Below are 15,754 nucleotides of genomic sequence, written 5' to 3' on the forward strand. Positions count from 1 at the left end.
TAGTGTTTTTATTTAATGGTGTACACAGGTTGATTCCAAATTTTAAAAATACAGATCCAATTACCGTAGCTTCCTTTTAAATCTGAATTAGATGGATTGTTTGTTTATTTCACCTACAAAGAGATCAAGGGTAGGATACGTGGTTCACTTTCTCCCCACTTTCTCCTCACAACAACCTTGTAAGGTAGGTTAGGCCAAGAGGCAGCAACTGGCTCAAGGCTACCCAGAAAACTTCAAAGCCCAGTGAGGATTCTTATTTCAGTTTCACAAAATCACGACACTGCTGTCATTTTGCAAATACGTTATCTTTTTATTTTTTGCCCTTAGAAAAATATACATTTTTTTAAAAAAGTCTCTTTCCATCCAGTACTACATATTAAAAGTATAGAAAAAAATTAACAAAATGCTGGCTTTATTCTGGGTAACTGAAGACTCATCTCTTATTCCATACCCTGTGGATTCTCCTCCAAGGATCACTCAGGACTGCTGCAACTAGTATGAAAAATACCAGCATCAAGCCTTTGGCAAGAGTCTGAGAGTACGGTTCTCCTGAAAGACAGTTTGAAACAGAAATCAACTGTAATAATAACATGACATGGTAGCTGACTTGTGTCTTGAGTCCTGTCATTCCAAAGCCAGGTTCACCTGGCTGCAAATATAACATGGACTGATATTGAGCAAGGAAGTTCCTGTAATTAGTACATATCCCCATCTAGAACACCTACAAATTATTTAGTTGTTAGCTGTAAGGGATAAGGAACCTCCTTAGATTCCAGTTCCCATCAGCCCCAGCCAGAGTGGCCAAAGGTGAGGGATGATGGGGAATTGGAGTCCAGCAACACCTTAACAAGGCTCGACACCCTTGTGTAAATAACCCATCTGAATGCTTGTCAAGAAACCACCAGGTTCTCTCTTTTTACCAGTGTAGTAGCGTGTCAAGGGATAAAGAAGTTCTGGCCAGCAAACATCATTCCTCTTGCAGTCATATTCTGTGTAGTTAATCTGAAATCTGCAAAACAGTTTAAAATAAAGTCTTACAGTCAGAAAGATGTTATTCTTTTTATTTATTACAGTAGATTTGTAAAAATTTCCTGATGCTGGGGAATGCTACCTGTTGTTAATAGACAGTGGGGATGGGGGCAGTGTATGTGCGTGTGACAGATCCTTATTGTGTGATTGCCACAATCAGGACCATGGTAAGCGGGGGGGGGGGGGAGAGGACAGCAATGGTGTTTACTTGTTCCAATTTTGTGTTATGGTGTCCCCACATGGCAGCCATACTGTGTTATGCCACAGCCCACTCCAGCTATTTTGTGACTGGTGCCCACAACACTTTCACATAATTCAAAATGTGCCCTCTATTCCAAAAAGGCTGGTGACCCCAGTCCAAATGCATACATTGTGCCAAGCTACTCAGGTATCAAACGACTACCCCTTTTTTCTATTAAGCCAAATTCAATGTTTAACTGAAGCTATTATTATTACTATTATGATCTCAGGGTGGTTCACAGAATAAAATCAATATATAAAACCACAAAATACTTAATACAAATAAAAACAACCACCCAATAGCTCCTCCCTCAAAAAACACATTTTAAAAAAGGCATAGGATGCAAATCAGATCAACCATAGATATTAACACATCTAATAGAATTACAGTAACATAGCATCCAAGAGGGTTACCTTGTTATTGGAACAGGGGGTTGAGCTGGTATTTTAATAAACTGCACTGCAACAGAGATAGGAAGAGAGCTGGCTTTATCTTCACAGGCAATTGGACACTGAACTTGCCAGGTTACTGTTGAAATACTAAATGTGAAGAGAAAATCTATATTACAACACTACAATATTAGGCTACATACTGTTATAGCTGATCGCCAAAGAATTGATGCTTTTGAATTATGGTGCTGGAGGAGACTTGAGAGTACCATGGACTGCAAGAAGATCAAACCTATCCATTCTTAAGGAAATCAGCCCTGAGTGCTCACTGGAAGGACAGGTCCTGAAGCTGAGGCTCCAATACTTTGGCCACCTCATGAGAAGAGAAGACTCCCTGGAAAAGACCCTGATGTTGGGAAAGATTGAGGGCACAAGGACAAGGGGACGACAGAGGACGAGATGGTTGGACAGTGTTCTTGAAGCTACCAACATGAGTCTGACCAAATTGTGGGAGGCAGTGAAAGACAGGAGTGCCTGGCGTGCTCTGGTCCATGGGGTCACGAAGAGTCGGACACGACTAAACTACAACTGTTATAGCAGCTTTGATTTTGTCAATATCCTTACACAAGGTGACCAGTTAGATCTGCTTTAAAGTACAAAAGTCAATCTCGCACTTGCATTTCACTTCAACTGACTGCAACTTCAAATGCCTATTTTCTTGTAATGATTACAAACCACATTTTTAACATTAAATGGGAGCATTGTAATCAATTAGGTTAACATTTAAAAGGTAGCAATCTTAATATCCTTTGCCTTCATCTAGATTAGCAGATAGTGAACAGCTAGACAAGGTAATGTACTGCTTTTTAGTGATGGATCTTCACAGCAGCCAGCATCTCTGAAATCAAATTTTCAACAGCTTCAGCAGCATTTATTGAGAAAAAAGCAAGCTCTCTCCACCTAGCTCGAGATTATCTACTCTGACTGGCATCAGCACTCCAGGATTTGGGGCAGAGAATGGTGTCTTTCATTGTAACATGTTATCTTTGAAGTTTGAGATGCTGGGCACTGGACAAATCATGTTTTCCATAGTGGAGTTATGGTCCCTTCTCTGAAAACCATGCCCTGCATGTGACTTGGGTGCAGAATTTAGCATCCTAAGAATCTCAGCTATTATTTTTTCTAAACTAGTTTCTAGTCCTCTTAGATGCAAGTGTCTGGATAAAGCCTGATGGGGTTCTACAGGCAGAAGTGTGGGAGAGGCTAGGTGTTGGTACTAGTGTACAAAGCCCTAAATGGTTCTGGACCCAAATCCTTGAAGAAGTTCCTCCTGCAATACCTACCAAACTGTGCTCTGAGATCAGTAGGGAGAGGCCCTGCTTGTGATTCTGTGAACAGGCATGGACCACTGTACTCACTGGAAGCTCCACTGTGGAATTCCCTCCCTGGAGAATTACAGTTGCCCGCCCCCAAATAACTAAATGTATTTTGGTTTGCTCAATTTTGGGGTTTTCTAGGACCCAGCAGTGCTGATAGTGGGTTTATTATGCTATTGTTTTTAGCTTAGATGTTTAATGACTGTATGTAAATAGTCCTAATTTTATTACCGTATTGGCCCGAATATAAGCTGCACCTTTAAAATGGGGGGGGGGAGACAATACCTGAATATAAGCCACTCCCTTAAAATTCCGCAGGCACACACACCCGTTCTGTTTTACCGTATGTCTGTTTGAGCAGCAATTTCGCAAAAGCCAATTTCTGTAAGGTCGCAAATTTAAGCTGCACTTTAACTTTTCACGGTCGGAATTTGGGGGGGGGGAGTGCGGCTTATATTCAGGCCAATACGGTATATTGTGTAGCACCCTGGGAGTGAGGGTGTACCATCCTTTGGGAGCGAGGGTGAAGTGGGAAAAGTGTGCATGCACACTTCTTCAGATACTAATACTTATTTAAGTATTAGTATCTGAAGAAGTGTGCATGCACACGAAAGCTCATACCAATGACAAATTTAGTTGGTCTCTAAGGTGCTACTGGAAGGATTTTTTAAAATTATATTTTCCCTGTTAGATATGCTTTCACCCAGCTCAGATTCCAAACAATGCCTACTTAATACCTGGCTGGGAGATATACTCACAAATCTGTAAATCAGGGTCTATTGAGGAGCTGGTACATTATATTTTATACTGCCCATTGTATGATTCACCCAGAGTTAAATTTATCTCCCCTTTTCAGATTGCCTTAGAAGCTCAACCTGATTATTTGAAAATTAAATTATTGTTGGCAGGTGTTGATAAGTGCATCAGCTATAGGGTGGCACTATTTGTACTAGTGGCAAGAAAGATAAAGGCAATCTTTCTGGACAGTGCGAGTGCTAAACCCTAGGGGTGCTGACTAGAAGGAACATTCCTAAATTTTGGGCACTCTAGATTTGTCCTAATCTGGTGAATGTAATTTTTTTTAAAAAAAAATTTTGTAGCTGTGTGATTTGTGTTTGTACTGTCTTGTGATGGCCATTGGCTATAAATTCAATTCAATAAAATTTATTGAATAAATAACTAAGTTATAGTATTCCCAGTGCTCTGGTCAAAAGGCTCAAGTGTCTAGCATAACACATTGCATTGCCCCTCTTCTAGCAGAAAATGGAGAGTGGTACAATACAAATCTACTTAATTTGCATAATGTATTTTTATTGACCCAAGACTCTTCTCACCCAGTGCTTTTCCCTTCTCACCCAGTATAACACAATGGATAAAACCATTGTAAATCTGTGAAAGAAAAGAAAGAGCAGTTCTGCCAAACATAACTAGTTTTTTTTTTTACGTACCTGACCTGTACCCCAACAATTTCTTGCTGTGGAATCCCTTCTACTGCTCCAACATCAGCAGTGATAATCTGAATATTCAAGTGGGTAGGAATATCAAGGCAAATCCCTTTCAAATCTCCAAAACTTGCATTTGTATCTGCACCAAACATATCTAAATGGGGGAAAGCATTGTTCTGAGAAACTACTGAACAGTGTTGAACAGCTTATCTTTTTCTTTCAAGGTTACAAGGGAAAAGGGGCAATGTTGTTGTTTTCATTTTTTTAAGAGGCAGGCCTTACTCAACACAATGAGATGACCTGCTGAGTAAACACACAGAGGACAGTATAATTAATCATGCTTTCCAGAAAACACAGCAACCCTATACTTTTAAATACATGGAGATACTATTTTCTTACATCTACATCCTGCCTGTCTTCAAGACAGCACACACGCAGTTCCTAGGCAACTACCCATCCTGGTTCTGATCAGACCCAGACCTGCTTTGCTTCTCCAAGGAGGTGACCTCATGTGTCTTCAGACTTTAACCTGGGACCACATGACACCACTGCATCCTATGGCCCCTCAATCAGTATAACAATTATTCTGTAATTTCATTTGTTTTAAAATATCAATATTCAACTGCACAACTTTGAATCTAATATGGAAAAAACAGTCATGCTTTGTGGTGTTTAAAATGTTACTATCTCAAAATGTTTATAACTTGTGGTTATGCCATATGCTATTAAATTAAATTTTTAATAGGAATGACTTACTTTAACTAAAAGAAAACTCAGCAATTGACTCAATGCTAGTGAATGTTGGTACTCACAAATAATTTCCACCCAATCATCTGGGGCACTAGTAGCGGAGTTCCCTCTCTTTCCGACATGAGTAGCTTCCACCAACGAATTAAGTCTTTTGGTAACATTTTCCCTGCAATAATGGAACTTGGAACATTACAATTATGCACACTTGAAAATAAATTATTCAGGGTAGCAGAAACCAATGCAGCTTTGTTGATGAAAACATTGCTCTCCTTTAATGTCCTGCGATTTTTGTTTAGCCAAAATGTGGTTTATTTTATTGTCCAAACCAAGCCCAGCAACCTAACCATAAGTCTGTTTTCTGGCAACAAACTTCAATTTGAAACCATGATTTGTTGATGACTTGTTTTAGCTACATAACAGCCCCATTTAACCATGGTTTGGTTGTCCAACACACACTAGAGGCACAAAGCAAAACCAGCAGGAAATCAAAACACACTTTAGAGAAACAAGCTGCAGCTTGGATACTCATCTGTGTGATAATTCATGGTTTACTGAACAAACCATGGTTAAAAGAAACCATGGCTAAGTGTTATGTTCAAATGTAACCAATTATAGAATTTCAATGTGAGGTTAAAACTCCCTCATCACTTTAGACTTTCCACAAGTAGAAAAAGCGAAGAAAACACTCCATCTCACCTCAACTGATTGCAGTTGTCCTTAAGATCAACTTCTAAAATGCATCCAGAGATTGAATTTAGTCCGAACAAGATTGGTGTGTGACCTGCCGATGTACAGAAGCCCTTGCCATCTATGTAACAGAGGTATTTGCTTGAGAAATCCTCATATCTTTTTCAGGTTCTTGCTTACAGTTTTATGTAATATAATTTTTTTAACAAAAATTACTAAGGTGCACAATAAATAATGTTGAGATCTTACTGAGTTCACCTTTTTACATCCATTAGAAACAGAGAGGCTTTAATTCAATCCAAGCTGAAGTGACTGAGCTGTCACAGAGTACTTCTACACAGGACCAAGACTATAACACGGTTTCAAGAAACCTTTTTAAATGGCAGATCTCAGTATTTCCCTTCTGAAGCATTTCAAAAGAAAGTGGTATGATATCAGAAGCAAAAGCAGAAAAGCCAACTAAGGCTTTAGGTAGAAACAGCGTCTAATTATCTCGGTATCTGCCATAGATCAGATAAATACATACCGGTAGTTAGTTTTGCAGTTTACCATATTTCATATCAATAAAACACATCTCAACTCCAATTACACTGATATAATAATAATAATAAATTTATTTTATTATTATTATTTCATTATTTATACCCCGCCCAACTGGCTGGGTTTTCCCAGCCACTCTGGGCAGCTTACCTTAACCAAACAATATAGAAGATTGAAATTAGTGTTAGGGTGATAAACCTAATTCTGAAATGTTCATTTGTATCACGGTTCTATAACACTCCATATCAAAATGTAGTACCGGGCTTCCAAAGTTGCAAAATGGTAACAGCATCAGAAGAATTCAGATTTGCTGCTCTAATCGGTTTGCCAATTTGATAACCTATACAGAAAGAGATTGTTTTGTGTGAATTTTTATAGATGTTAATCGCTGTTGACAAGCAATACTGCCAAATAACTGTTATAGTGCATTCTTAACCATGTCTGCTCAGAAGTAAGTCTTATTGAATTTAATGCTTAAACCCAGGTGAGGGGTTGGGATTGCAACCTTAAGTCTTCCTAGAGTTAACACCCAAAGCATCAGTTTTTGACATTTCACTCCCCACATACATCATTACAAATATGTTGCGTTTTCTCTGGCAAGCATATAACCACCACCAATGAGGCTTTTCACCTGGATTCCCAGACAATTCTTCTCTGCTTGTAGTGTTTACACTCACAAAGTTGACCGTGAATTTCTGTGTCAGTATTTCTGAAAAAGGAAAAGGATACACAATAAATGCTAATGAAAAGGAGGAATACCACTTTGTTTAACCTTTAATTCTGCAATTATCATACAAATCATAACCTAAATTCTGATAACTAATGCAATACTGCATCCTTTAAAACCCACTGATATTTCTCTATTTATAAATAGATCATTTCAAAGCTGAATAGATCTTTTCGTGATTTCTATACACCACTGCAGAGGGCAAGATGTACACTTTTCTGGATACACAGCATAAATGATGGCTACAATGGATGTCCTGCTCTTTTTTGCTTGGCTTTTATTTCAATGGGGCATATAGCAGACATTTGCAAAATCTTTTCTCATCAAAATCAGGTATACAAATATCAAAACTGGTGAACTTCTTTTGTTGCACAGAGCTGGAGGTCTGTGAAAGCCCTCCTCAAAGGTCTTTTGCCTCATAGCATGCATGACTGGAGTTGACAGAGGCTCCACCTGCTGAAATGGACCAAGTATGAAGTCATTTCCATTATCCTGCCTCTGAAGCAAGTGGGAGAAGTTACCCAGACTTGGATACAACAAGTATTTGACACAATCAGAAAGGGTGGTGGGCTTTAGGCTAGGCAACCCAAGTACAGTACTTGAACACAAGCAGCAAAAATAAACTTTGCTCCCCTCCTCACTCTCTTTGAACAGCAGATCCGCATTCAATATCACTAGTTCTCCTTGGGTTTAAAAACAGTATACCATGGGGGTCAGGATTTGCTGGGCCCATCTTACCAGCCACTGAGCTGAAAATTCTCTTTCATGTCACACTCCGATAATGTTTCAAGATTATGCCACAAAAACAACAAGGATTAGGAGTTGGAGAGAAACTGAGCAAGGAATGCAAAAAAGAAATATGATGGTACCTTCTGGACATACTGCTCCAGAAACTATGGTGACTTTTATTTCTATTATTCTCTTGCCTTCCCATATGATTGTATAATCTTCTCCAAAAGTGACATTTCTGCATTCTGAAAACACAGAACAATTTGTATGAAATCCAAATTTCATTGGAATTTAAAGAAAGCTCTAATGATCTGGTGATTTAGAGAGTGAGAGAGAGTTGAACACAGACTTACCTCTACCAGGGCAGCTGCCTACATCAGTGTCTTTCCTCTCATGGGTCACCTGTGGCTTGATGCTGTCTGGCAAGAAAACAAACAGATTATTGAGTGCAACAAGTCTGAAAAACAACCTGCAACAAAGCAGATTGTAATTGCAGCAAGGAGGATCCCTGATGTAGAATAAGACATACAGATGGTTTTCTAGAGCATAACTTGTACAGGGGGGAAGATTATGATTTATTTATAGAAGTATTCATATATCTCCCACTCATAAAATATCAAGGTATTGCACTACATAAAATAATGCACAACAATGCAAAATAGGACTGGCTCATCTAAAAAAGAAAATTGGACTGAACAGGCCTGTCAGCATAAAAATGATGCTGGATATGCAGCTTGCATAGCACGATCCCTGAACCTAGCAACCAGTTGGTTGGGGAGAAGGTACTTGTAGTTCTTTCTTCTTTTCAACAGAGGACTTGACACTATCAGTCCCGATAGTGCCCTTTGTTGTCAGGGCATGGTCTGAAAGCAGAGAATGCAGCAATCTTGTTGAAGCTAAGCGGGTCTTGAGGTTGTGGTCAGTAACCAGACAGGAAATTATCTATGACCTCTAGGCACACTACCTTAAGAGTGACAGCTCGGTGGCTGGTAAGATGGGGCCAGCAAATCCTGACCCCCATGGCATACTGTTTTTAACCCAAGGAGAACTAGTGATATTGAATGCGGGTCCGCTGTTCAAAGAGAGTGAGGAGGGGAGCAAAGTTTATTTTTGCTGCCTGTGTTCAAGTACTTGGGTTGCCTAAAGCCCACCACCTGCATGTATATACATATATTGTTTGTGGATCAGTGTTTGCAAGCTCATAGTATGATTCGAGAGAAGAGCCAGGTCAAATTATACTTTGCATCATTTTACTTCATTTTAATCTTGAAGATAAAGAAAGTTTAAGCCTGGCAGCCATGCCTGAAAATGATGGTCACAAGTACAGTATTAGAAAAGAACACTTCAATCAACCTCGTTCTGATGGAGCAAAGAGCAATCTATTATTTCTGATCCCAACGTACCTCCAGTACCACTGTTTATTGCTATGTTAGGTGGTGTGCTCCTCACTCCATCACAAGCACTGAGACATTCGGCTTCAAAATTCTGAAGGAAGGCAACAGGGGCATTTCTTGCACATTGCCCAGCTATGAATTGCTGCATCATATAGGAAGAAAAGAGCTCAACATCAGATTTGTTTTTGTGAAATTTGTTTTTTCTCCTAAACAAGCTCAAAGCCAGCAGTAGAGAACTTTTTTTCATCCTGAGGGCCACTTCCCCAGTGGACAATTTTCAGGGTGGGGGCTGCATTCCAGTGGTGGGTGCAGTCAGAGGCAAAACTGAGCAGGGCTAGAAGCAAAAGCAGGAGCAGCAATGGGTGTGACTCTGATCTTTGTACAGTAGGCTATACTGTAGTCCAGCCACACAAAAGACAGCCTCTACATCCCTTGTTCCTTCATCCAGGCAAGCAAGAGTTCAAAGATAAATTCCAGCCAGGCAAAAGCACATGAAGGGGATACCCAGCAGGGGGCAGCAGGTGTTTTGGAAGAAGGGGCGTGGCCTAGGGAGACTCCCAAAATCCTGATTTAGGAGCTTGGTGGGTGCCATTTATCCCATGATCCAGAGGTCCCTCACACCGCTCTAAGCAAACACAAAAAGAGCCAAGGTGGTGGTGGTGGTGGTGTCGTCACGCATTCAAGCAAGCTGTCATTACCTGAGGAACTGTAAAATACCCATTCTGCACAGTCATAACTGGATCTCCTTGTCTGTAACCAGTGGAAAGTTTTCCTGGGATGGTTTGTAATGGTACTTTAAATGAAGAAACTTGGGGTGAAGAACTGCAAAAACATTTTTAAAAAAACAATCCACATTTGTATACTATCAAAGCCTTCGGTTTCTACAGAATCACAGCATTATGCTTGGTGTATGGAGAAAGAGGACAGAGAGAGGAGCTTTTCTTTCTCTAATTCCCAAACTCAGGATCCCTCAATGAAACTGATCAGCAGAAGATTCAGGGCTGACAAAAAGAAGTATTACTTCAGAAGTACATACTTCAGGCATCAAACTCATTGCCACATGATGTTATGATAGCCTCTAGCTCAGATGGCCGATTATCTATCCAGACTAGCAGCCACTGATAGATCAAAAGTAACATTCATTTAAAACAGCAGAATGCCACTCAGTATCAGCTTGAGGGGAAGAACAACAGAAGAAGACTGCTTCCTCCATACTCTACTTGGCTGCCGTTGGAGCCAGGATGCTGGACAAAATACCAAGCCTTTGGTCCAATCCAACAGCCAGGCTCTTCTAATGTTTGTAGCAGTAGCACGATGTGCTCAGCACATGAATTAAGAGGGAGCAGTGGGTAATAGCTTGAAGATCTCTGCAGCTTGTTCTCTCCCTCCTCCCAAATATGCTTTATTATCCTGTCTGTGGCAACAGGAAACAGAGAATGTACAGCCTGTGCGAGAAAATTTAAAATAAAGCATGGGGCCCAGTGAAAAGGAACAGCTGGGATGGAGAAACTGGAGCTCTCCAGGTGTTGTTGGACTGACTCACATCAGCCCCAGCTTGCATGGTGAGTGCTCAGGATAAAGAGTTTCTGCCCAAAAAACAATCGAAGAGCTGCAGATTCCCTTCTCTGTGCTACAGCATTTCTGAAGCTTCATTAGTGGGGACCTGAGCGAAAATCAGGACAGGGAGGAAGAGCTCTGTACCAGCCTTTGTCAACCTGGGACCCTCCAAACGTTTTGGACTATGATTCCCATCAGCCCCAGCCAGCTCAGCTGTGCTTGTTGCAACTGTTAGGTGCTGTAGACCAAAACACCTGGAAAGCACCAGATTGGCAAAGGCTGCCCTGAATGGCAGCAAATATATTTGATATGGCAGGCACTTACGGTAATACTAGTTGTTTGAAACATAGCTATTTGCGATGGCATTCCCTAAGCACTGCTTTTCAGTAGTGGCTCTATTGGAAATTCTGGGTATCTGTGATGTCTGTGCTTTTAGTAACTTACTGTTTTATTGCATTGGTTTTATTCTATAGAGTGCCTTACTTATTTTACAATGAAAGGTGATATATAAATGTCTTAATATATTTTTAAAAGGTTTATAAGAATGAAAGGTTCATAAAGTGCTCATTGTTTCTTTTAAAAATATTCTTGGATGACAGAATTGGTGGGAAGAGGTAATTCCACTGCTGGAAACATACTGAAAAGAGAAAATTAACAAAACTGTGCAAGCATGAGAGGTGGGGAGAAACTGGGTCACTTGCATGCACTTAGTTAGGGACTATCTCACAGGAATGCACATATCCCAGATAAGTCTCCATACTTACATAGCCCCATGATAGAAATAACCAAGGAAAGGTGTGTTGTTAATGGAAGACTGCACACATAGGAAGGGAAACCAGTCAGGGGCATTGTTCCCTGTCTGGACAGAGCACAGTTGGTCAAAAGGTGGACTGACATCCCCACCAAATATTCCTTTAAAACATGACCCATTGAACAGTTGCTTCATCTTTGAGGTGCATTCCTAGAAAAAGAAAAAGGAAATAAAAGGGTTCTACTTTTTTCCAAACTAAAAAGACTTGGAACAATAAAGCACAAGCTTTGGGGAGTGATTGTAGCTCAGTGGTAGAGCCCGTGCCCTGCATGCAAAAGGTCCCAGATTCATCAATCCCTGGCACATCCAGTTAAAACAGGTGTGGGGAACTCCAACCCCAACTACAGCTCCCATCAGCCTCACCAAGAATGCTGAATGGCAGGGATGATGGGAGTCATAGCTCAGCAACATCTAGAGGTCCAAAGCTTCCCCACACCCGAGTTAAACGGATCACAGGTAGCAAGTGGGGCACAAGACAACACCTAAAACCGGGAAGATCCACTCTAGTCAGAGCAGAAAATACTGGGCTAGATGGACAAAGAGGCCTGCATGAACTTATCTTACATGTTCTTTTTAAGAAAGAAAATGTAACCAGGGCGGACACTCACCCCTGCTGCTTATCAACCCTGGGAGCCATCAGCCACATTTTTTCATATATTTTCCTTCTTATTTAATTGGTTCAACTTCTGAAGACCAGAAGATACAACCATTGTTGGCTTATTGTGTCATAGTGCTAAATATAAAGAACAACACACAGTTCTCTGGCAAATAATATTGCAGGCGAAGTTTCTATCGGTAGTTGCAAGAATCAATGATACCAACTCGTAAGTTTGAACAAAATGTTTTTGAAACCTGAAGGCAGGATGTCCTTATTGGGTATCGCTTTGTAACGAATTGATGGGTCTATGGACCATAATAAAGATTGTTGTTGTTGTATTTAATATTGCAGGCATTTTTGTAGCTTTTCCCTAAGGATGCTTACAATGAGGAAAGTTTTCAAAATTAAATGTAGAATTAGTACCAAATCACAGCAGCAACGGATATCGCAGGCTCCTGCAGTGAGATTGCAAGGACAAGATCCTAGTGGCTGAAACACTTGATTGGGGATCACTGTTGTAGTATCTATTTAAAAAAGGAGAAAAATAACTTTCAGCTCTGAAACTTAAGGAGCTCCTCCCCACCCCACAGCTATTATCTAGTAGCAGCCATTCCATCTGACTGCAATGGGGAAAAGATGGGGAGCAGGGCCACTCCACTGGCTCTGCTGGGAAATCAACTGCATTTGAATCTTAATAATAATTTTAATTATTTGATTATTTGTACCCTGCCCATCTGACTGGATACCCCAGCCTTCCTCTCCTTGAACTACACACACACACACACACCACAGGAAAAAATGGGCAAGGCGGAGAGAGTTCTTCCATTTTGTAGGCAAAGTTGCTTCTTCTCCATATATTTTATTTAGCACTTTTTGAAGTCTACTGGGACTGCTGCATCAAAAGGCTGAAGCCTCAGTGAAAATACACGCAGAGTATCACAGAGAAACAGAAAAGGAAACTCTAAAATATAACATAAAGCAAGAGCAACTGAAATACCTTCTCCTTTTCCTGTCACATTTCCTGAGGACGTATTAGCATATATTTCAGCTTGGATCAACAGAAGGGCCACCACCACCGAATCTCGACAAGCTGAGACCTGCAAAGCTTCAACCAAGCAGAGGGCTTCTGTGCAGCAATTAGTGAGATTGGAAGTACACAGCTGCAGACTCCTGGTCAAAGATACCATCACTCTGGAAACGTTCTGAAACACAGAGTTTGATGGCAGGTAATACATTTACTAAACATCACACAAATTTCAAACACATCTTGCTGGAAAAGTGACCCTTCAACACCAGTCAATTAAATGGACCCTTCAACACCTCTGTTAATTAAATGGAGGGGCTGGAAGAGCAATAATTAACAAGCACCAAACAAAATGTGTTTAGTATTGCAATGCTAGTGGGAAAACACCCAATGATTTGACTCAGTAATACAAGTGTGAAGCAACCACAGAAAGAGATATTATTTGGGATTCTGTGTGGGGTTAAGTTAACTGTACAGTTCTCATTTTAACAAGCCTTTAAATTGTGACAGGCATGTATTTTTGATGGTTTAAATTTTTTTGCATCAATTTCTTATCACCTTGTTGGTTTTAAATTGATTGTGCAATTTGTATTGCTTATACAGTCATACCTCAAGTTACAGACGCCTCGGGTTGCGTGTTTTCAGGTGGTGCACCTGGAAGTACCAGAACGGGTACTTCCTGGTTTCGGCGCTCGCGTATGCGCAGAAGCACTAAATCGCTCTTTGTGCATGCGCAGAAGTGCCGGATCGCGACCCGTGCATGCACAGATGCGGCGCTGCGGGTTGCAAATGTGCCTCCTGCATGGATCATGCTCACAACCCAAGCATCCACTGTAGTTCTTTATTGTTTTACTTTTTTTGTATATTGTAATTTTAATAAATTTGCAAACCACTCAGAAGACATAATTGGTGGAGAGTATGCAAGTGTAACAAACAAATAAAATAAATATTCACTTATGTGAGAGGCAGGAATCCCTTATGGCAGGCAGCCACAGGTATCAAAAATGCACAAAATTTGAGTCAATAGAAGTATAGTTTAAATATTTAACCTGAATGGAAGGATGGATTATGGGATTTTTCTACTAACCCCTTGAAACGTTATATTCAAACTCCAGTCACCAGTTTTGTTTCTTCCAGTACAATCTGCAAGCGGCAACATTCCTGGAAGAGAGCAGAGAGCAATTATGAATACTTTCAGATTTACTCTTCTCTCTCACTTCATCACTGTGACAGATGGTAGAAGTAAGAGAGAGCATCTTATCAGCAGGAAAGTTCATGTACTCAGTCCCAAGTGATCTTTGAGACAGCAAAATGGTCCCACAATTTCTGTGGTATTTAAACACACCCAATTTGAGAAAAAAAACAGTGTCAAAGGAATCTTACCTGTTTCATTGTCTGCCACAGCAATAGTGAAAACATCTGACGCACTGCCCACCAAAGAAGCAGTGACTACTGGCCCAGACATGTAGATAAAGGGAGGCTGAAAACCTACAAATATAAATCAACATTAGCACTTGTGGGAAAAAAAATGTTATCACTGTCTGTACTTTTGTGCATTTCAATCCCTCTGACCTTACTTTTTATAATCCCTGCACCCAATCCAGTATATAACTATAACCCCATGCATCAGGGGACTGCGGTGTACAAAAGGCTTATCCATAATAAATTTGTTAAGTCTTCTAAGTGACACGATATTTTTTTGTTATTATCTAGAGAGATTTTTTCCCTTTTAGGGATTTCATTTCAGACCCCTCTTTGTATGTCTAAGAAATTTTCCTGGTCTACTTTACAGAAATACATAATAGAACAGAGGCAACCTTTTGTTTTGATGTCCTGTGGGATCACTTTGAACTATGGAGCACAAGGAGGAGAAACGTTGCCTGACTTGCACTGCACAAGGTTTGACTTACTGGGAGGCTGGACAGAGGGAGGGGAAGCAGTTAATAAGAGTTCTGCAGGGTGACAAAAAAAAGTTGACCACCTCAAGTGCCTTGTTTCATAAGGCTTTGGGTTGTCATTTGTTCGCTCTCGAGGGGGCTTCCACAGCTGCGTGGCAGGCAGAAACAAAACGGGTGAGGCTTTTTACCCAAGGCGGCGATGTGATGAAGTGGGGTACCGCCTGCACCTGCAAGATTTCTGCCTGTCACGCTGCATATGTTATTGCCAGAATTTGTTAGTTGCTTCATCCTGCTCAGGGCAACTTACAACCAAGCGAACAAGCGCACAGGAGAAGCGCCGAAACGTACGTTGCTCTTTCCTACCCACCCGGATTCCCATCCTGGGCTCCAGCCCCGAAAAAAGCCAGCAGTCCCCAAAGGAGACGCCGGACGAGCATGGCGAGGCGAAGCCGCCGCTAAAGCGAGCCGCCACCGCACCGGACGAGCAGCCGAGCCGCGGCCTCCCCAGGCGCCATTTTGAGAAGGGTTCCCTCAGTTGCTGTGGAAACGGCTGGGAGGA

At 40.9% G+C, this 15,754-nt stretch overlaps 1 protein-coding gene across 4 annotated transcripts; it reads right to left on the minus strand.

The window, feature by feature from the left end:
• Nucleotides 1–286: 286 nt before the first annotated feature.
• Nucleotides 287–15,734, minus strand: TCTN2 (tectonic family member 2). Of its 4 annotated transcripts, none has more exons than XM_035097889.2 (18): nucleotides 15,563–15,734; nucleotides 14,681–14,785; nucleotides 14,385–14,458; nucleotides 13,271–13,475; nucleotides 12,697–12,797; nucleotides 11,629–11,825; nucleotides 10,006–10,129; nucleotides 9,317–9,449; nucleotides 8,267–8,332; nucleotides 8,054–8,158; nucleotides 7,089–7,166; nucleotides 6,717–6,797; nucleotides 5,927–6,038; nucleotides 5,293–5,396; nucleotides 4,484–4,634; nucleotides 1,684–1,809; nucleotides 921–1,009; nucleotides 287–549 (listed from the first exon to the last, which is right to left on the minus strand). In XM_035097889.2, the coding sequence occupies exons 1-18, from the start codon at nucleotides 15,630–15,632 to the stop codon at nucleotides 434–436; spliced, it is 2,037 nt and encodes a 678-aa protein (XP_034953780.1). In that variant the 5' UTR covers nucleotides 15,633–15,734; the 3' UTR covers nucleotides 287–433. The 4 variants fall into 4 exon arrangements, with proteins under 4 accessions (XP_034953780.1, XP_034953782.2, XP_034953781.1 ...); XM_035097891.2 differs by having other exon boundaries at nucleotides 15,544–15,734; XM_035097890.2 differs by lacking the exon at nucleotides 15,563–15,734 and adding an exon at nucleotides 15,503–15,529.
• Between the last annotated feature and the right edge of the window lie 20 nt (nucleotides 15,735–15,754).

Source organism: Zootoca vivipara, chromosome 17 (genome assembly GCF_963506605.1).
Source record: "Zootoca vivipara chromosome 17, rZooViv1.1, whole genome shotgun sequence".
In the NCBI taxonomy this organism is placed as follows: domain Eukaryota; kingdom Metazoa; phylum Chordata; class Lepidosauria; order Squamata; family Lacertidae; genus Zootoca; species Zootoca vivipara.

Coding starts and splice junctions, on each gene's coding strand:
- TCTN2 (XM_035097889.2), bottom strand. CDS start 15,632: ATGCTCGTCCGGCGTCTCCTTTGGGGACTGCTGGCTTTTTTCGGGGCT. Junction 7,167..8,053: donor TGGAGCAGTATGTCCAGAAG/GTACCATCATAT, acceptor TTCCTTTTTCAG/AAATACTGACACAGAAATTC. Junction 4,635..5,292: donor TGATTGGGTGGAAATTATTT/GTGAGTACCAAC, acceptor TCCCCCATTTAG/ATATGTTTGGTGCAGATACA.